General features: G+C 43.3%; 1 protein-coding gene across 5 annotated transcripts; it reads left to right on the forward strand.

Moving 5' to 3' along the window:
• The first annotated feature begins 1005 nt into the window (after window positions 1-1005).
• Window positions 1006-9342, forward strand: LOC112884663 (mediator of RNA polymerase II transcription subunit 33A-like). Of its 5 annotated transcripts, none has more exons than XR_003227153.1 (12): window positions 1006-1347; window positions 1481-1591; window positions 2853-3191; window positions 3890-4200; window positions 4284-4375; window positions 4522-4843; window positions 4947-5142; window positions 5244-5358; window positions 5526-5684; window positions 6202-6401; window positions 7602-7811; window positions 7984-8438. XR_003227153.1 is itself a non-coding variant. In XM_025950126.1 (12 exons), exons 1-12 carry the CDS (start codon window positions 1067-1069, stop codon window positions 9096-9098), a joined length of 3918 nt encoding a protein of 1305 aa, XP_025805911.1. In that variant the 5' UTR covers window positions 1012-1066; the 3' UTR covers window positions 9099-9342. The 5 variants fall into 5 exon arrangements, 4 of the variants coding, with proteins under 4 accessions (XP_025805914.1, XP_025805911.1, XP_025805912.1 ...); XM_025950126.1 differs by having other exon boundaries at window positions 1012-1347; window positions 6202-6868; window positions 7984-9342; XM_025950127.1 differs by having other exon boundaries at window positions 1013-1347; window positions 4950-5142; window positions 6202-6868; window positions 7984-9342.
• The last annotated feature ends 12197 nt before the right edge of the window (window positions 9343-21539 follow it).

Genomic DNA, 21539 nt, shown 5'->3' on the forward strand with positions numbered 1-21539 from the left:
GCATTTCAGCTAGGAAAAGAAAAAGGGAAATTAGTTATGACACTAAAATACAAGGTACTTCTCCTTAGTTAAATAGATTCTTTATGATGGAATTTTGTCTTTCTAACTCTCTAACTTATGATTACTTGTATTTTCAATTAAATATTTTTCATATAAATTTGCCCTTTAAGTGAAAGTGCACATGCTTGCTTCCTAATCTGAGAAATTTAATGAGGTCCGTTTGGATCAACTAGGACTAAAGTTTAGTCTGAACTAAACTTTAGTTGTTTTAAAATTTAGCAATTGAATGTTAGTCCATGTATCCTGTTCCAAGGTTGAAAGTTAGCTGGGATACAGAGAGTCCATTTTATATCGTTTCCATGCGCGAAAGGATAAAGGTGGAGGGATACTCTGATCATTTTTCGTATGGCTGGCTTGTTTTGTCTGCTTTTGATTCGAATTAAGTGAATTTTGAGGACTAATAAATTTACTCCACTTTTTAATTGAATGGTATAAACTTTAGTCATAGAACCTAAAAGGGTCTAAGTGCGCACGATGTGTTCATAGAGTTGAATGTATGTATACGTACGTTAGCATCAACATCCCTCTCTATTTTTCTTTTGTAAGTATTCACTCTGTTCTAAATTATAGATTTTTAATTTTTCTAGATACAAAGTTTTTTCTTTGTATTGTATATATAAATATTATATACTTCTTCATTTAAAACTATAAGTCGTTTCAGCTTTTTTATGTACATAATAAATCTATAATTTGGAACTGAGAGACTATATAGAAGAGTCAAAATAAATTATTGTTTAAAATGGTAGGAGTAAAAGCGTATTTAAGCATGATCCTTTTTGATGTAAAACCATTCAATTTCTAACGGGTTTAGTTTTAGGGGCGCGCATTAAAGCGGCACGGCAGCATCACCACCTCGCTTCTCTGCTTTACTCTCACCACCTGCAAATTCCCCGCGCAGTCAGCAAAGCAAAAGAACACCACCCCCCCGCAAACCCTTCACCCCCCCCCCCCCCCCCCCCCCCCACAACACCAAAGAAAAAGAACAGTTCTCACGCCGGGCGGGGCGATGGCGGCTGACGCTGCCGAGTTGGAGCGGCGGGTGATGGCGGCGGTGAAGGCCTCCGCGGCGCGCGGCGACCCTCCACTCCTCCAGGCCGCCGAGGCCGCGCGCTGCGCCCGGGAGGCCGCTGCTTCCGGCTCCGCCTCCTGCGGCCTCGCGCTCGCGGAGGCGTTGGTGGCGAACCTGTGCTTCGCGCACAACACGGGCTCCATGTGGAAGCTGCTGGACCAGGCCATGTCGTCCCGCTTGGTGCACCCTCTCCACACCCTGGCCTTGCTCACCCCGAGGTGCCCCAGCGATTCGAGCCTCGCTTCCCCCTTTCCCCGTTTCCGTTGCTCAATTCGCTTTTCGTTCTAGTTCACTTTCAGATGTTAAGTTGCCATCTTTTGTGCTGGTTTGCGGCGTGTTATTGCTGTGCAGGGTGGTGCCGAACCGGCGGCAGCAGCCGGAGGCCTACAGGCTCTACCTCGAGCTTCTCGGTCGGTACGCGGTCGCGCCTGTTTACCCCGAACGCATGGAAAGAAAGTCTATGTAAGCACAGTTTGCTCCTGCTTCACCATCCATTCATCTTACTATGATACACCTTCATGCTTCACTTCGGTTTGGTGTACTCTGTGGGGTCATGAGAGCTTGCACACTTAGGAATTGGTCAAACTTCTTGGTCGTTTCGGGTTTAAAATCTGTGTTCTGCTTGATTATCTTGAAGATGCTTTTCCGATGAGTTTGGGTCTGCCCCGGGGGAGGGGGTCTGCACATTTCTGCCAATAGATCTTGGTCTTGAAAGGAAAAGGGCACATGAATTCTTCCGTGTGCCATGGTTCAAAGACTTCAAAGTGTAATTACGGCTCCCTTCATGTTGAGGTGGCTTTTCAAAAGCATTTCTCCCTTACTTTTAAAAATATATGCCAAACTACAGTTGAATTGACCAAACTATCTCCTTTTATAAATTGTTCAATTAACACGTAGCTTTCTGATAGAGCACATCCGATCTTTAGTGTTATGATCGTCTGGTCAATGACTTGTAGTTGTGCGGAATTTACTCTTAGTTACCCCCTCCATTTTGAAGTTATAATGTGTATTTTTGTTCCGTTAGGACAAGGCTTTGACTGGCAATTACTACTCTATAAACATATAATTTTTGGTACACAAAATTGATGTTTTTGGATTTGTATGGAAAATGCTTACAAATTATGTGATTTTGTATCGCACAAATGGTATATTAATAGAGTAATTGTCGGTCAAACAATTGTCCCAATGAAATGAAATATGCCTTGTAATTGCAATTGGAGGGAGTATTTGTTAAAATCATATTTTTCTTTGACCCTTAACCAAAAATCTTACCAGATGCCATTTGCATCCTGTCCATGTTTTCCTCTTCTCCTAGCCTATTTTAGGGAAGGTGCTGCATTTGGACCATAGGTCCTTCCAACATAGGTAGACTTGCCACATAGCACATGTAAACTCACCATAAAAGTCATGTTCAGAAGCATGAGCTTTTGAAGCCTTTATCGCACAAATCTCTATCACATATGCGACAAAATGTTGGCGATAATTTTTCGTTAACTTTAGATATACCTTTATTATATTTTTTGATGAATTGTTAAATACATCAACTATGTATTACGAACTGGTTCTATGAGCTGATTGGTATGCGAACTGGCATATGTACTGTATAGCAGCAAAACCTTTCTAGGTACTGAAAGATGTTCTGAATTATTTTGTTCAAGTTTTCAGATAACAACTTGTAATTCTCTCATATGGTGCTAACTTTATATTTGCATTTACTATGCAGGTTAGCCAAATCTATTGATGATGCTATGCAGCTTGCAAATAGATATGGCTGTCAACATTTGGATTTTGGACATGCTGTTATTCTGTTTGTGTTAAGCCTTGTTGAAATGCTGATTGATTGCATCTTAGATGATTGTGGATTGCTCAATATCTCTACTCATGAACATGGTAATATATATACAAAAAATATGGATTTTGGTGGCAAGGGACCACATGACAGGGGAGATGAGCACCGTGAACATCTAAGGAGAAAGAATATACTTATGTCTATTGAAGTTGTTGAGAAGGCCACTGCAAATAAAATCGCCCAAGTCTTTCTTCGTCTTGTCTATCTTAACACGTACGCTGTTTAATTTTTGTAACATTACTGTTTTCTTCTTTGCAAATCTTGTTTAATTTTTGATTGATCCACATCTGTACAATTTGTTTTCTTGTTTTGGATAAACATTTTTCACTTAACAAACTTGGGTTTGGGGATGCAAATAAAATTTGATATCTTATCATGATATTAGATGGTATTTGGACCACCTATGAGGTATTGGCGGTATGTGTTAAAGTGCTCTGGCCACTTCTGGGTTCTATCCCAGATGTGGGCAGGGCCGCAGGGGTGAGATTGAGAATACTGTATTGACAAAGTTCATATGGTAACCTTTTTGATAGGGAGAACATACAGGAAGTTAATTCAAGCTACTTATCAGCTTAGGCACTTTCGAATGAGTCAATTTGCAGCTTGTGATGTCATCTGTTTATGCTTGGTATTTTCCGTATACAAAACTTCCTAAATTTCTGGTTTATTATGATGGAAACTTCAACTTTATGATTTTTTTCCCGAAAGTATGCATGCACAGTTTGGGAGAACTTTGGTACAGGTATATTCTTTGCCATTGAGCAAGTGTGACAAATATTTATATTCACCGTAAGGGTTTTAGATTGTCAAACATAATTTTCCAATATCACTCAATTATTATTCAAATGCAACACATATGATGTTTGTTAAACTGATGACATGTCCGTTCCTTTTTGGATGTGGTAGGATAGACCGGAGAATTTCAATTATCTACTTCGGAAACTTCAACTAATTGGTGCCCTTGAATCAAAGAATGTATTACCTGCATACAATCTGCTAGATAGCTTGACTATGAATATACAGAATGTCATAAGCACTCGATATCAGTTAGACAGGAGTAGGCTATTGGGAGTTCTTTTAAGCACACAACCTTGCAGTTCATCCGTATTCAGTATTTTTGGAGCTGGCAAGGGATCTTGTTGGGTTCCTTTTGACATGTTTATGGAGAATGCAATGGATGGGAGACATCTTCATGCCATATCATCAGTTGAATTTTTAACAGGTACATAATTGCGTATAGCTGCTAAGTTTTGCCTTTTTCAATTGTTCTACAACATTTTTAAACATGAAAGTGTTGGTTGGCAGAACTCTCCAAGACACTTCAAGTGTTAAATCGGGCAACCTGGCAAGAGACCTTTCAAGCTTTATGGATTTCAGGTCTGCGGCTGGTACAACGAGTGAGACAACTTCAACCAGAAATCTATATTTATTTTTTAAAAAAACCAAAACGGGAAATTACCTTTTTTTATCATTTTACATCTAATGTCGACACATAATACATAATATTAATATTTACTTTGTGATAAAAAAATATGTTTACTAGGGCCCAGAAGCTTTGGAAGGACCATTTCCTCATCTTTATTCACGATTGTGCATGTTGTTAGCTATTATCCCCTTGTCTGTCGCAACTATTGTGAAGGAAGAGGTGGACAAACTGGATGGTGGAATGGTATCTGCTATAAAAGAAGAATTAGTGTCTTCACTTCAGATTCTGGTGCAATTTTCTGGTCTTCTTTCACCTCCTCCAGCTACTGTGCATTTCGCAAATACTGCAGCTAGGAAAGCTGCAATTGTTCTATCTAATTTGAAAAGTGGGAATGAGAACTTGTATGGTTATTCCAAAGATAGTTCCGCTATTAAAGCAGGTTTCTGCTCACCGATATCTTCAACATTTTAATATCTTTTGCTGATGTTCTTTTTTTTCTCTCAACTAAGATTTTCTCTCACAGTTGTGCTTCAAAATTGTATTAGGAAATATGCTACACCTCATCGTGGAGGCCTGTATTGCAAGGAACTTAATTGATACATCCGCTTATTTCTGGCCTGGCTATGTGGTTCCACTTGAAGCATCTTCTCAAGCCCAGGAATCTCCATGGTCATCTTTAACAGAAGGGTCTCCACTTGTGGAACTCAAGGATGCACTTATGGTTACTCCTGCTTCAAGGTGATAATCATGAGAGAGTACTAATTGAAGTGTGTTTTTTTAAGGTTTTACGTATGTTCACTAGTTTGATTGATGTTATTATTATTATTTTGTTTCCTTAGTGTAGCAGAGTTGGAGAAATTGTACTCTTTTGCAGTAAGTGGGTCAGAGGAGGAGAAGTTGGCAGCTTCGAAGGTTTTGTGTGGGGCGTCACTTCTTCGTGGTTGGAACATTCAGGTATTGTTCAGTTTAAAAGAACAATATTGCAGCAATGTGAAAGAGTGTCAGTTACAACTGATTTTCTTTTCTACAGTCTTCTGCAGACTGTCTTAATTGTGCTGTAGCATGAATTACTTTTACTTATATCTAAGACTTTTTTTCATGCAAATCTTTTTTCTTCTTAGGAACATGTCGTCCAAATAGTGCTTAAGTTGTTATCATCATTCCTCCCTCTGGATTCCGGATCAGATGGGAGATATGTACAGCACATGCCTATGCTGCATGCTCTCATATCCGGGATTTCTTCTGTTGATGCTGTTCATATTCTCTCAATGTATGGCCTGGTAAGAAATAATCATAGCTTGAATAGAAATTTAGTTCAGCTCTATTCCTTTTGCCTTAGGCATGTACAACACGGGATCTAAAGTTTCAGATGAAACTAAGAATAACCTAAAATTATCCTCGTTTATTGGGAGCAGTTTTTTTTGAAAAAAACATGTGTTAAATATATTTTTCAGGCATGGGAGTTATATAAAATAAGTATTTATAGAACATTGTCAGTTCAATAGTTCATCTTGCATATTTTCTAATGTGAAAATGGTGTTTGCATGTGGTTTACATGCACCAATAGTATCTCTTTAAGTTTTTGCTGTGATCATGATGCCTTGCAAATATCTTTGTGCGAAGTGTTTAGTACATTATCACAGGTTACAGGTATAGTGCCTGTTGCATGTTACACTGATAAAAAAAAATTTCCTTCTTCTGAATGGTAACTGATTTACATTCTCGGCTGACAAGTATTCTATACGAACCTGTTGTCGGTTTATGATGCCATCTCCCTTGTGACATGACATTTTGCAGGTGCCAGAAGTAGCAGCTATGTTAATGCCTCTCTGTGAGATTTTTGGATCCTTACCTCCATCTGATCATAGGAGTTGTAACTTTGAAAAGGCTTCGGTGTACTCAGTATTCTCATCTGCTTTCCTATCCCTGCTTCGCTTGTGGAAATTTCATAGACCCCCTATTGAGAATGCTTTATCAAGACATGGAGTCTTTGTTAGGTCAGAGCTCAGTTTGGATTTTCTCTTATTATTACGTAATAGTCGTTCTGCTTTGAAAAACCTATCTAATGTTAGTAAGTCAAGCATATTTCAATTAGATCCATCGCTTCAAAAGCCGGTATATATTGACTCATTTCCAAAGCTAAGGGCGTGGTACTTCCAGAACCAGGCTTGCATAGCTTCTACTCTTTCTACTGTTTACAATAGGCCAAATGTCCTCCATGTGGCAAACAATATACTGAAAATTATATGCCATAAAGTTCCAAAAGATGGCATCCTGTCTGTAAATCCTCAGTCAACATCAAATTCCAGTATGGGTAGTAGTCCACCTCCAGGTGTACCAGAAGATATGTGCCAGTGGCCAACACTTCCTGCATGGGATGTTCTGGAAGCCATCCCTTTTGTGCTTGAGGCTGTATTAACTGCATGTGCTCATGGGAGGCTTTCGTCCCGTGATTTGATTACAGGTCATAGCTCTGACTGGTACTTTCATTTGTCATCTTGTCCTAGTATTGCTCAACAAACTAAATGCTCATACAATTCTTTTAAACTCGTACAATTCTTTTAATTGCCACGTTGAAAGGTAAGACAAAAGTGTTACAAAAGAAGAAACGAATAAAGAAAAGGAACGTTCTGTCCATTTTGTCCAAGGATTTGAACTTACACTTGCAATTTTCTAAGTCTAGCACATGCACAATTTCCATGATGAAAGCAGTCTCTACTTTCTAAGAATTGCCACGCACCTTATGTAATCACCTGCTATGTAGTTAGCAGGAAACATGTGATCTTTGCTGGTAAGGTAAATAGAGTAAAGTTGTGAAAGGTGCAGAAGGTCATGGTCAACATGTTTGCCCCTCCGACAATTCTCGCTCCTCCAGCAGTGGTCATGGTCGCAAGATCTTAACTGCTTGCTTTGCTCACTGCCTGGTTGCTGTCTAGCTAGGAAATACACCTTGCTGTTAGAATAAGTCTGGCAGCTGAGAGACACCCAGCACCAAGGTGCCGCCTTAGGCAGCATCAGTCACCGCTTTTTAGAATACTGCTTGAATTTCAACGTTTCTTATGTATCTTGACCACTATATACTTATAGGTAGAAGTTTATTAATTGTATCGGAGTAGACAGTCACCTTTTTCCTTTCAGTTTTGCATTCTGACTGTCCTTGCACATTTACCAGCACATACCATCATACTTGATTTCAGGTCTAAGAGATCTTGCAGATTTCCTGCCTGCTTCACTTGCTGCTATTGTCAGCTACTTTTCAGCAGAAATTACCCGTGGCATATGGAAGCCAGTTATGCTGAATGGAACGGACTGGCCAAGTCCAGCTGCCACACTTCCAGTAGTTGAATCCGAGATAAATGAAGTTCTTGCAAAGGCTGGTGTTAATATCAACATCTCTTCTCGACCACGTACGTCAATGTTTCTGCAAACCATTCATTTCTGAATGTTGCATACAATAACTTTATTTATTTTTGTGTTCCTCTCACATGTCTCTGTGGCTTTCAATTGTTAAGATAAATGAAAATTTGGATCCTAAGGTCATGAACTTCACTCTCAAATGGTCACTTAATCCCTCTACAGGTTCAGTGATGCCAATGCTGCCATTGCCAATAGCAGCCCTAATCAGTTTATCGATAACAGTTAAGATGGAGGAATTTAGCCACCTACATGGAATCATTGGCCAAGGAATTGAAATTTGTGCAACATCTAGTTCATGGCCAAGCATGCAAATTATAGGTGCATTGTGGTCCCAGAAAGTACGGCGCTGGCATGATTTTATCATCCTGGCATGTTCGCAATCTCCCTTCACTCGAGATAATACCGCGGTATCTCAACTGATCAGGAGTTGCTTCACATCTTTCCTTGGGCCTTTGGTTGATGGGCGTTCCTGCTATGTAGCAAACAGAGGAGTCGCTGATTTGCTGGGGAAGACTCTTGATGAAAGAGCTAGGCTTGTTGTTGCGCCAGGGTTTCTTTACATGAGATCTTGCCGGTTATTTCCAGACAACAATTTTGTTTGTGAAGAGATTTTGAAGGTGGTCATTGAGAGAGCACGTGCGCTAGCGAATGATTGTAGTTCTGAAAGACCTGGTCATTTGAGATCAGACTGCATGCCACTCTCAGCTGCCTCATCCTTGGTAGAGCAGATATCATCTCTTGCAGCAACTATGCTTTGTCATGCTGGTGGGTTAAATTTGATCCGTCTCCTGTATGAGCATATTCTCCCCACTCTGCTGCTTTCAGCGGGAGAAGATAAGCTTGGTTCTGCTGGTCATGTATGCAGCTTATTTGAAGGATATGCGCTAGCATACGTTCTCCTTTGGTCTGGTGCCAGCATCTGGGGAGTCGGAGAAACCTCGCCAGCATATGCTTCAATTTACACATCAAAAAGGCAGCGGATTGTGGATAGGCACTTGGAGTTCATGGCCAAGGTAATGGAGGGTAACATTGTCCTGGGCTGCGGTGAGACCACTTGGAGGTCCTATGTTCTTTGTTTCGTTGGCTTGCTGGTTGACTTTGTGCCAGCATGGATTCTCGAAGTCAAGCTGGAGACACTTCAGAAATTGGCATCTGGGCTTCGGAAATGGCACAAGGGTGATCTAGCCCTCTCTTTGCTTGAGCGAGGGGGAAACAAGGCTGTGACTTCGGTGGTTGAATCGCTTTTGGGATACGCTGGTGCTCAATTTTCAGTATAGTTGTCTATAACAGCTTAGTCAACATGTTACTACTACGATAGCTTAACAGGAGCTTGCTTGTCCATATTGTCGATCAGCAAAGGCTAACACTAAAGAGGGAGACGCCCAGCAGGCAGTTGTTTATAACTTTATATAGCCATTCATGTCATTAAGGAGATTCTTATTATGGCGGCTATTCATGTCGAATGTATAAAATGTATGCAACCATGCGAGCTATTCAGTACTTAGAAAATGTCTTCTGCCATTGTTGCTTGTCTTTCATTTTTTTGAAAGAAGAATGCGAGTCAATAGCTGCGAAATCATTTTTCCCCTGAAAGGAAAAAAATACTATCATTTTTACACATGCTTACAGGGTAGCTGCTGTACCTGTACACCACCAACTCATTACATGGTTCTGCGGCCTTATAAGACAATATCTCTCCATGAAAAGCATCCTGGCAAAGCCATTATGCTGGAAACTTATCCAGTCAAGCCGTCCCTTTCGCTCTCAAAATGTAAAGGAACCAATAATTCAAAAGACTATATTTTGTGAATGATTTGTGTATGCACGTGCATCTGCAATTGACGATTCTATGGGTAACACTACTGCAAAAAGTGCTATCAGCAATTGTGAATGATTTGTGTATGCACGAGCATCTGCAATTGACGATTCTATGAGTAACACTACTGCAAAAAGTGCTATCAGCACTGATTGAAAACGGTTTAGTTCTGCAACCAGTATTGAGCCAACAAGTATTAGTACCGGTTGCGGTACTTAAAAAAGCCTCTAGTAACGGCTGGAAACACCAGCTAAACGGACCGCCATGCTGAAGGTGGCCTCCTTTAGTATACCCGAGGGGACGGTAAGTAGTAATAAAGGGACGGTAAGTAGTAATAAAGTCATATGTATGTGATGTTGACGCAGAGGTAAGTGAACATGCTGGTATTATACCATAGTTCATACCAACTACGTACCTTTTGAACGGTCCAGGGATCCGGGGTTCCCAGCGGGCCCACTTCCCATCGACTGGTCCTAGGCCTCGCCTAGGACAGACGCCCATCCGTACGAAGCAACAAATTCATTTGGGTCATATTAGCCCACAACCCTGACTGGCTACTTAGTCAGGGTGGCAAAGGCCTCTATCCCCGACTAGCTACTCAGTCGGGGTGACCAGGGCTCGTGTCCCCGACTGGTTGTTCCGTCGGGGTGACTAAAGCCCGTGTCCCCAACTGTAAAGCAGCCTGATGGGTCCAGGGATTCGGGGGTCCCATCGGGCCCACTTCTCGCTCGGCAGCCCAAGGGCGCGCGTAGAACAAGTACCAATCTACATGTACGACTACTTCAACTACATCTACGACTACATCAACTACATCTACGACTACTTCGACTACATCTACGACTACTTTAACTACATCTACGACTACTTCCTGGTGACTACATCGACTACACCTTAATCAGGTACATAAAAAAGGCTCGACTAGGAAAGTCCAGTGACGGCGCATCCGGTGCCTTTGGCACTAGATCCGCCTCTGGCGACAACTTCATCTGGGCCGCCTCGGCCCACAACCCCGACTACTCGGTTAGGGTGACCAAGGCCCGTGTCCCTGACTGCAAAGCAGTCGAGGGACGGATCCGTACCTAGGCTCCGACTAGGGGTTTCGATTGAGTTCCGCCCAACACGTGCCCGCCTCCTCGACCGGTAGGGCAGTCGGAAGGCGGGACTTAGCTCGCCAGCAGGCCCTAGGAGTAGGTGCGGAAGATAAGGATGGGCCTTAGGGTCAACTTATCGTACACGGCCAACCACCCCCTCCATGGGTGTTACACTCCTCTCTGCTGGGGCAACAGGATGCCACTATTCTACCTGCCTGTCCTCGCAAAGGGATGGGCAGAGCGTCATCGTGATACGGCCGGAACACCCCCATCATGACGAGGTGATCGGGAGAGGCACCAGAGACGGGGCATGATAGCCATACCGTACCTATCGACGCCCCACGACCTTCGATCGATGGAGCATAATGCACAAGGACAAGACAAGACGACCGTCCCACGATGTAGGATTTGGAAGATGGTCGTCTCAGGGCCCCGACTAACAGGAGCTGGCGGCCCCGACTGGTGAAGCGAGGAACTCTCTCTACCTCATTTCTTCTACTTTAGCACTCCTATAAAGGAGATCTCCCTTGGGCTATAAAAGGGAAGCTCACCCGCCTAGGATAGGGGGGATAAAAAAAAATCCAATCTTCCAGTCTCACGACTTCCACTCGAAAGCTTGTAACTCCCCAACTCTCACGAGCACCTGGGCTCAAGCAATACATCCGACTGATCTCCGACTGGACGTAGAGCATTCTGCCCGAACCAGTATAAATATTGAGTCATTGTGTGCTAGGCCACATCCAATCATGATGCACCGTACACATCTTCGAGTAGTTTTAGCTGCCGTCCATTTCCGGAACCGATAGTTTGGCACCATCCATGGGGAGGACATCGTGCATCCACCGTCCCGGCGATCGGATGACCTCCATTGTGACATTCAGGTACTTAGGATTAAACTACACTAGATTCTAGTATAAAGTGTGCATGTATGATCTTGTGAGTGCGTGCTAAAATTTAAATGCAAAGGGAAAAGGATATTTTTATATATTCTGGAAAATTTAGGTCCTTTAGTGTGAAATGGGTGAGAAATGGAGGTAAAATCAAAATATATGAAGGTTGTTTTGCAAAAGTCAAGAACTTGCTTTTAAATCGCAAATATAGATGAAACTACACAAAGGAAGCAAGTGTAGTGTAGTTTTTAAATAGGATTTAATTAAAGTTTAAAACTTAGCCAAGTTTCAAAATATATTCAAATCCTTAGCTCTTGTGCCACTAAACCTTAAAGCAAAGTTGTAGATCTTCATGAACTCTACACTTTTGCTTTTGGGCATATTTTCATTTGAGCTATGGTTTGAAAGTTATCTAGGCTTTACAGTGGAGTCCCTGTACTTTTGGAGATTTACACTTTAGTCCCCTTCGTCTACCTCCAGCTCCCTCCTCCTCTGTTTCTCTGCGCCTGACCCTCCGCCGCCCTCGCCGGCCATATGCCGCGCATCGGCCGCCCCCGCGCCGCTCTAAGCCGTGCCACGTGCCCTCCTGCGCCTTGCCCGCCGCCTTCCCGGCCTCGCGCTGGCCTTTCCCTGCCTCTCCACGTCGCGCCGCCGCCGCCCGAGCCGCCACGCACCCCGCCAGCCGCCAGCACCTGCTCTCGCTCGGCCGTGCCTTCTTCTAGGCCTTAAGCACGTCCTGGAGCTTCCCACGGACTTCCTCTTGCGCTCACACCTCTGCATTTCCACTGAATTTCTCTTTCCCGACCACCACACCCCGCCGGAGCACCGCCGCTGCCTCGGCTCACCGTCGACAGCCGCCGCCGCCGCTTCCCATCCCCGGGCCAGTGCTCCTAAAGCACCGCTGCGACTCCTTGCAACTCACTGGCCCATCCAATTTCGCTTTTCCGCACCCTAGCGTCGTCCCCCATAGCACCGGCGTGCTCAAGCTCCGCCGCCGCTCGGCCTCGCCGTTGACCCGACGCTACACCGCCCCTCAGCCCCAGCCAAGGGCACCAGCAGCACCACATCATCCCGTAGAAGCTTCCCAGCTGCTTCTTCACCACCCTCCAGCACCCTAGCCACCGGAACACCGATGACACCCCTCGGAGCTCTACCGCCGCCCCTGTTCACCGTCGATTAAGCCGCCCTAGCCCCTCTCTGCCTCAACACCGGCCACCCCCGAGACCGTCGTGAGCTCCTGAACATTTCCCCTCACTTGCCCCTCGCCGCCGGTGAGCCCCCTCGCCGGATTTGGTCGCTGTCGATCTGTCGCCTCTGTAAAACCCGACCAAGGACCTAGTTGTAACAATTCAAATCTTTCCAGGGGCCTTTCTATAGGAAAGCAGTACCCCCTCTCTAATTCAAATCAGCCAACTTGTAAAATCCATAGGAATTTGTAGAAAAATCCAAAAATAGCCAAACCAATTTTGTTGTACTCCTGAAATCTAGCTCTACAACTTTTGTTAGTAGAGTTCAGTTTGAAACGAAATATTTTTAGAGTTCTTTTAAAGTTTAGCAAAAGGGTATCTTGGGTGTAACTTTTGTATGTTAACTTTGTTACCTGTGAATTTTGGTGAGTAGCTTGTTTAAGATATAAGTGATCTTGTGTGAAATATCCACTTATAATGCTACACTCTAGCTTAAGTTAATTTAAACTTATGCAAATCAAGCTTGAAAGAGTTTAAATTTAATTAAGCCTGTTGTTAAGGTTTTTATACATGGATATTTTTACCATGTGAAGATCAACAATAGGGTAATCCATAGTGAATATTTTAGGAATTTACAACACTATTTTACTTAGGGTTTGTATTTAAACTTGAAATTTGAACTTAATTCAAACACTAAAGCTTTTATTTTTAGAAAATTATGAAAAATTCATAGTAAGCTTATCCACTAGGAATAAGGTTATCCACAAAAATTCAAGGCCATAGACTTTATGGATTTCAAATTAAAAAATCAAACTTGTTAACCTAATTCAATTAATTCATGTGTATTAATCTATTGGATTGCAACTTTATTGTGAAATAAAACTCTTAACTCGAGAACCATCTAATTCAAATCATTGCATATCATGTAGAGTCAACGACACTCGACGACGGAGACTACGAGCTAGTCTCGGAAACTGAGCAAGGGTTTTCTGAAGACCTAGTAAACATCGTCGAGACTCTAACTGAAGCTCCGAACCAAAGTTCGGAAATCTTTGACACTCCTGCCCCCAGCCCCGCTCAAGAAGGCAAGCCTCGGTGCATAACTCAGTATTTCAAATTACTACATTTATGCAATCCTATATGTATATATTATATCTTGCATTAAGTCTAGGAGTTGAAATAGAACCCTAGATGCATGGATCTTGGGAACCAATGTATTGTACCTGAGTCCTTATAGCATAGATGCTCTGCTAATAGGACTGGCAGAAGTCGGGTGATTTCCTGTCACTCGCGCGATATAGGAGTTGAATGTTTACTATTCTGCAATCACTATAAGGATGATGGACGGGGTCATATGCAGTATGATGACTCGGAAGGTTACCCCGTCTGTGTTGATAAAAGTTGAGAAGGTCGCAGTGTGTGGTAGTGGTGACTAAGCGTTTGAAAGTACTAGCCACATGCCGTGAAATATGGTAAAGCGGTAAGCCTACTAACCAATCGGCCCGAGTAGTGGACATACCTCCCACCACTCGTAATTTGGTTTTTCTCACATACCGACGTGCGGGAGTACGTTCTGCGCAGCGGATAGGAGTACAGTCATGTAGTCACGCTACAGATGTATGTCCTGCACAATTGGTGTGCGTACGGTCCTACAGTCGCTTGTGGTGGTCCTGTTCCACGAGTCGGAAATGAAAGGCAAACGGTTGCTTTGGAACTATCGTTGGATGTTTCAAGCGTGTGAGTTAGGTTTGCCCTTGCAAGGTTTGGAAATTCGATTCAGAACTGTCCGTTTCTTGCGGAGATTAAGACTGCTTATTCCTTCTGGTAATCCCTACCTTGTTTGTCTAGTATAGGTGCTTACCTAGAATGGTTAATGCAACTATAATCTGAAAGCTAAAACATGCAAGTTAGATCATACTCTTTGCTGCTTTTCAGCAAAAGAAAACCAGAGCCTCTCAAATCTTTCATAATCTAGTTATGGGCTAAATATACCCGATTCCGGATAAGTCTTGTTGAGTATTAGCATACTCAGTCTTGCTAGTCTATTTTACAGGTATGACCTTTGAGAACCCCACGGCTAGTCCAGCATGGCCAACCTCTGTTCCGTTTGGCTGGTCCATGGAGTGGGATCCATCCCCGGCTGGCATTGACCCTCCGGAATGACACCATGTTTCGGGCTGAACTTGGTGTCAACCTTCGCAACGTGTGTAGTCGCGTGTTTATTTCTTCCGCTGTGAACCTAGACAAGCTGTTCAGCTTGTCGTTTGAAACAATGTCTGTGTAAATTACTTTCAGCTACAAAACAGTTTGTAATAATATTTACTTATTCCGTGGACTTAAAGTTGGTGAGCTGTTGTGCGATTGTAAACTCACCTTCGTGCGAGGTAAACCTGGTCCGATCGTGCGAGGTAAACCTGGTCCGATCCTGTTGAACCGTGGTTGTATCGGACGGAGACCCGACAGACCGATGGGTTGTTCCATTTGAAGTGCATTGAGTTAGTATCAGTTGTATAGCGATGACTAGCGCACTTGAGCCGGAATAATTCAGGCGGTTCTGCCACAGCCGGTATCAGAGCTGTAGGTTTACTCTTATAACTGCAGCAGCTCTTAAAAATGTTTTGAGGATAAAAACTTGCTTAACAAATGAATTTACGAAGTACGTTGGATTCGTTAAGGTTGGTGCTTAGAACGTAAAGCCCTAGAGATTTATATGGGAGTAATCAGGTGGCTACTAATATATATATGTAAAGAGTATAGCTCTAACTTGCAGCACTACTTTCGGTCAAAACTTAAATTTATGTATAACCCAACTTTATATTTTGTAATGACACCTTCGATGGTAAGGCAAGAAGGTAAAGATCCTCAACCAACTGAGGGAGCTTGGCCTTCCCGTCAGTGATGCGAACCGAACGCTGTTTCTCAAGCAATGGCCTACTTGAGATGCTGCCAATATACCAACCATAGGTTGATTATATTGGGAGTATATAGTTCGGCGTAGAGTATGGCGATCGCTGTTCATACCCCCACATTTTTGCGGTACCCCCATGAATACGTTGTTTCGATGACGTATGTTAACGTTGTCTGTACGGCAGTAATGGTACAGATGCTGTTTCTATAGTGAACAGTACTGTTTGGGAAAACTTTCATGTTGTGCTGTCATGAAAGGTTCATATTTTATACATATGGTCTTCTGCACGGTACACTAACCATGATTAAGAGGTTAAGATGGATAGGATTTATCGACTAGATATTAGCGAGAGACGTATGTGTTATACCACCGAAATTAACCACGTAAGTCCGAAGATATTCGGCAGTTGTTTTGGTCGTGAGGTCGAATAGTACGTGCATGCATAATCCATTATCAAGTAAAGTGAGTGCTTGAATATGTTATTTTCTTAAGGACATATAGAGTGTTGTCTATCTCTAGTATGGTTTCAATAGGATTCTTGTGACAGCCTTAGTCAAGTTTTCGACATTCTTCCAAATCTCACCATTTGAATTCTTGCTTCAGATGGCGGCTCCTTCAAACATCTTTTGGGATCACGCAGGGCATCTCCATACTAATGCCTTGCACTGGGAGGGTTTTCCCCGTCTCTTGTGGGAATCACTTAGTCTATTCTTCTACACCGAGCCCCCACAGTACGATGGAGTGGAGTATAGAGAGGAAGGTGTTCCCCGGTGCAGAGTCAAGATGACTATTCCTCAGCACCCTTTTCATTCTCAGTGGTAGCCCATCGAGGTTGATGTGGTTGGCTATCGTCTTGTCGACACCATTGAGACTGCAGCTCTTGAGGCCATCCACATCTTGTGCAACCGGCATCCCATGGAAGTTGCAGGGCATCCTATTAGCCTATTCTCGCAATAGATTCCAGTGATCGTAAGTGGAATTTCAGGATAGCCCATTATGGCCATATGTTGGGAGATTCAGCTGAAGAAACACTCTGTGGTACCATCAGGTTTATGAACGTTCAACACCACTATCAGATCCTGCTACGCCGTGGTATGGGTCAGTTGACTGGTATGGCTCAAGGTCACTATCGAAATGCTGACCGACAGGTCACTCAGATCGAAGAGCTTCAAGCCTTGGTCACGGAGAAGGAGGAAATCATCGCAGCGCGACAGAAGACCATTCTTCACCGGGAGGATCAGATCAATGAGATTGATGCAATAATCACTCAATGTAACACGATTATCGAGTTCCTCTAGGAGCAGATCCACGACCTTATCATTGAGGTTGATGACGCCCATGCTCAGACGAGAACAAGGCACTCCTCGCAGCTCAACAACTTTGCGGCACCACCCGCATATTGTAGCAGAACCAACCGGAATTACACCGGCTCAAGTGCACGAGTCCACTCTTGAGGGCTCCAGCGTACTTCAAACGGTATAATCCCTTGGCCTATCGGGTAACGTCCCGATAAACCACCGAATGCAGGATCAAACAAGGTACCTCGCATGAAGGTGAGTCCAGAGATATAATTACCATCACATTTTACATCACAGGCAGGTATATTACATGAGTGTTTTAAAAGTAACTTTAGTTCCCAACTGATGGGAATTATTACAAAACAGTTTAAAGTTTCAAGTCATGGCAGCGGAGTTTAAAACACGGTCACTGTACACGTCGCCAGTACGGATATCATGCTAGCCCTAGCATGATATCACTCGGAGGGTTCTGTGTTGGCCGGGGATGGATCCCACTCCACGGACCAACCATCGGGCAGAGGGTAAGGCCATGGCATAGGCAGAGCGGAGTCGTCAGGGGGATTACCTGAACAAAAAGTCACAATGCAAGACTGAGTATACTAATACTCAGCAAGGCTTACCCGTTCATGGTATGCTTAGCCATGTAATTAGACTTATGAAGGCTTTAATGGTTATGGGTAAAGTTTTCAACTGAAAAGCAACAAAAAGTAGATCCTTAATTTCAAATTTTAGCTTTCAAGTTCTACGTGGTTAATCACTCAAGATAAGCACCTATAACTATTCAAGCATGGTAGAATCTTTAGCCAAACATCATCTTTGATAATCACAAAGTTGCTCTTGTTACTCTATGTGGCAAAGGGATCAAGCAGTCTCAATTTCCGCGAGAAACGGACGATTCCTGAATCGAATTTCAACCTTGCAAGGGTAAACCTAACTCACACGCTTGGAACATCCAACGATTGTTCCGCAGCAACCATTTGCCTTTCATTCCGACTCGTGGATCAGAGCCACCACAAGCGACTGCAGGACCATACGCACATCCAATGTGCAGGACGTACGTCTGTAGAGCGACTACACGACCGTACTCCTGGTTGCCCAGTAACACGTATTCCTACACGTCGAATCGAGTAATAGAAAAAACCAAATACGAGTGGTGGGAGGTATGTCCACTCCTCAAGCCGATTGGTTACTAGGCTTACAGCTTACCATATTTCGCGGCATGTGGCTAGTACTTTCAAACACTTAACCACCACTACCACACACTGCGACCTTATCACATTCACCAACACAGACAGGGTATATCTCAACTATGATACTTCATATGACTCCCGTCCATCATCCTTATAGTGATTACAGGAATGTAAACATTGCAACTCCTATATCGCGCGAGTGACAGGAAATCACCCGACTTCTACCGATCCTATGAGCTTAGCGGCTATTCGAACTCAAGTGCTAATATTCCATACATTGGTTCCTAGAAAATGCAACTAGGGTTCTCATACAATTCCTAAGAACTTAATGCATAGATAGGTATAAATAAATATAGATTGCAGTGTAAATAAAGTAGGGGTTATGTACGGGGCTTGCCTTCTGGAGTGGGGTTGGGGGGCAGGAGTGTCAAAGTTTTCCGAACTTCGGTTCGGAGCTTCAGTTAGATTTCCGACGGTGTTCCCGGGGTCTTCAGAGAGTTCTACTTCTTGTTCTGGGATCAGTTCGTAGTCTCCGTCAGTGAGAGTCGTCGAGTCTATATGATATGCAAAGATGTAGGTTAATGATTGCATGTATTTTCATTTTATTTCACGATAAAGTTGCAATCCAATGGAAAAACAATTTACTCATCACACATATTATTTTGTTTTCTACTGGGCAGTCATTTATCGGGTGTAAATTAACTTGGTTAGCTTCATTAGGCAACATAATTTGTTGTTATAAAATAAGTTATCATAGTACTGGGGTTAAAATCTTGATACCTACAGCTTAGGCTAAGTCTAAGCCATAGTAAATTTATTAAGATTTTTTCCTACAGAAATTGAGCTATAGAAATAATTAACATTAGTACTAATCCATTAGGTATTATTTAAAACTGTATATCTATGTAAGATCTTGTTCTAAATTTTTGTACATAGGTCACCCTACTCAAGTTCAACATCTCCAATTATTTTCATAATTTTTGACATTTTGAATCCACAGATAGTAATTATGCAAGGTATAATAGGTATTATTCATAATTGAACTCACATATTATGAAAATATTATACAAACAGGAGGTCAATTATTTTACCCAAGTACTACATGTCAAAGCAAAACTAACACAATTGGTTTCACATTTTTACCATTTTTCTGCTATTTACTATGCATTTTATTAGCCTACAACTACTTAAAATTAGCATTAAAATTAGAGTACAAATTACTCAGAAACTGAAAGTAAACCTTTAAGGCAAGTTGTAGATCTTAAAATAAGGAATCTAAAAAATTTTAGTTTGCATTTTTATGATTTTTTCTTGATTTGTTATGGAATTTCAAAGTCTACAGCACAAATAACAAAAGGGTCCCTATATGGCACTATTCATCTGAGTCACGGGTTTCACAGACAGCTCCCTGGGCTTTTGATTCTTCCCACCCGTGGTCCTTGGCCGGAGGAGGAAGGGGAACAGAGATTAGATGGCCGTGTTTCGGCGGGGAGGGCCATCGGCGGCAAGGTCCGAGGGGACGGGAAGCTTCAGGGGCACACGGCGGTTTAATTGGACCACGTGTCGAAGGTAGAGGTGGCCGGGAAGGGGATCTCGACGGGAGCCGGAAGCAGCGGTGGAGGGTCAACGATGACAGCGAGGCTCCGGCGGCCAATGTCAGCGAGGGACCTGCGCGTAAGCATCAGTGAGCTATGGGGAAGGTACTGATGTACTCAATGGGGGACACAAGCTTCGGGATTGGGGCAACCGGTGAAGGCAGTGACGGTGGCGGCGGAGTCAAATGCGGGTGAGCGTCGGGAAGCTGATGTGGTGCACTAGGGGATCAACTGAGAGGTTGTAGAGCTTCCCGGGGTCGAAAGGGAACTGGTTGAGGGGTTGTCGTGGTGCGGGGATGGCTGAGGTGGGCTGTCAACGGCGAGCAGGAGACGGCGGGTGTCGGCAGCGATGCTCTGGCCGAAATTGGAGAGCGGCTGGGGGCTGGGGAGCTCGAGCAGAGGCTGGAGAAGCTTGCTAGGGGGTCGGCGGGAGCAATGGACGGTCGATAGTGGCTACCCACAACGAGCAGGAGAGGCCGGAGTGGAAGAAGAGAGGGGCAGCAGTGGAGCTCGAGGCTGGAGTTCGGGAATTGGCAGAAAAACCAGGGGAACCGGATGTAGGAGCTCTGGTAGTTCTATTGCATGCGGAAGATAAGGCCCTGGCATCCTGCAGAGAGCTCTCCACGGCGACGGGGAGGTGGCTGCCGAGCAGAGCTCCTGGCAGCCGTGGCGCGTGCAAACGGGGACAGCGGAGATGGGAAATAGGACCGGGGCAGGGGGAGAGGGACGCGTGGAGGTCGATCAAGCAGGAGGTGGAGCGACAGCGGCGGCGGCAAGGTGCCCTGCACCGGCGGCAGGGAGCAGCAGGGGCGAAGAGGGGGCCAGAGGAAGAAGAAAGGAGGGAGGGGTCCGAAGGACCTATGTGCAAAACTAATAGATTCTAGGGACCTCTCGATAAAGAAAAATTTCCCACTAATCTAAAAGTCTAATGAGGAAATGCCCAAAATAAAAGTTGGAGAGTTTTTCAAGCCCTACAATATTGCTTTAAGGTTCAAGTTCAAAAATCCAAAGTATACAGCTTTACATGTTAAATTTAGAACAAAGGTAGAATTTGAATAGGTTTTGTCCTTACTGAGGTAGACTTCATGTAATTTTGGATACATTTGCAAGTTTTCATGCAATGTCATGATGACTTGTATTCTTACATTTTAGCCCTAAGTAAACTTTAAGAATTACTTTTATACTTCAATAATTTTGCATAAAAGGACCCATGTTTTTACATTAATCACTTTTAGGTCCCTGTTTTCACATAAAGACCTATTTTTCTTAGGATTTAACATATCTGTTGCACTTTCTTTCCTATGGTGTTATAAATTTGACACCTAGTGTTATATTTTTCCTAGGTTTTGATGCTACCTCCCATTCTTACCCAATTAGCACTAAAAGGCCCATATTTTTTGAAATTATATAAATACCCTTTTTCCCTTTTGTACGTCAATTTGAACACACATAAACAAGATCACACATGTACACTTAACACTAAGATCTAGTGTTTCAAATTTTAGTTACCTGAATATTACAGCCTTCCCCCCTAAAAAGAATCTCGACCCGAGATTCCGAAGTAGAATGGAATCAGATGATTAGATTTGAGAATTGGCTTGAAGGAAGTTTGGGAAATTTCGTTGAAGATAAGATTCTGTTTCCCAAGTTGCTTCTTTTTCGGTGTGATGATCCCATAAGATCTTATACATCTTAATCTTTTTCCTTCTAGTGACTCGCTCTTTGGTATCCAGGATTTGAATA

Source organism: Panicum hallii, chromosome 3 (assembly GCF_002211085.1).
Source record: "Panicum hallii strain FIL2 chromosome 3, PHallii_v3.1, whole genome shotgun sequence".
In the NCBI taxonomy this organism is placed as follows: domain Eukaryota; kingdom Viridiplantae; phylum Streptophyta; class Magnoliopsida; order Poales; family Poaceae; genus Panicum; species Panicum hallii.

What these genes read in the sequence shown, in the direction of transcription:
- LOC112884663 (XM_025950126.1), top strand. Translation starts at nt 1,067, where the DNA reads ATGGCGGCTGACGCTGCCGAGTTGGAGCGGCGGGTGATGGCGGCGGTG. An exon ending in CTGGCCTTGCTCACCCCGAG is followed by an intron (nt 1,348 to 1,480) that starts GTGCCCCAGCGA and finishes ATTGCTGTGCAG; the next exon opens with GGTGGTGCCGAACCGGCGGC. An exon ending in CAACATCTCTTCTCGACCAC is followed by an intron (nt 7,812 to 7,983) that starts GTACGTCAATGT and finishes ATCCCTCTACAG; the next exon opens with GTTCAGTGATGCCAATGCTG.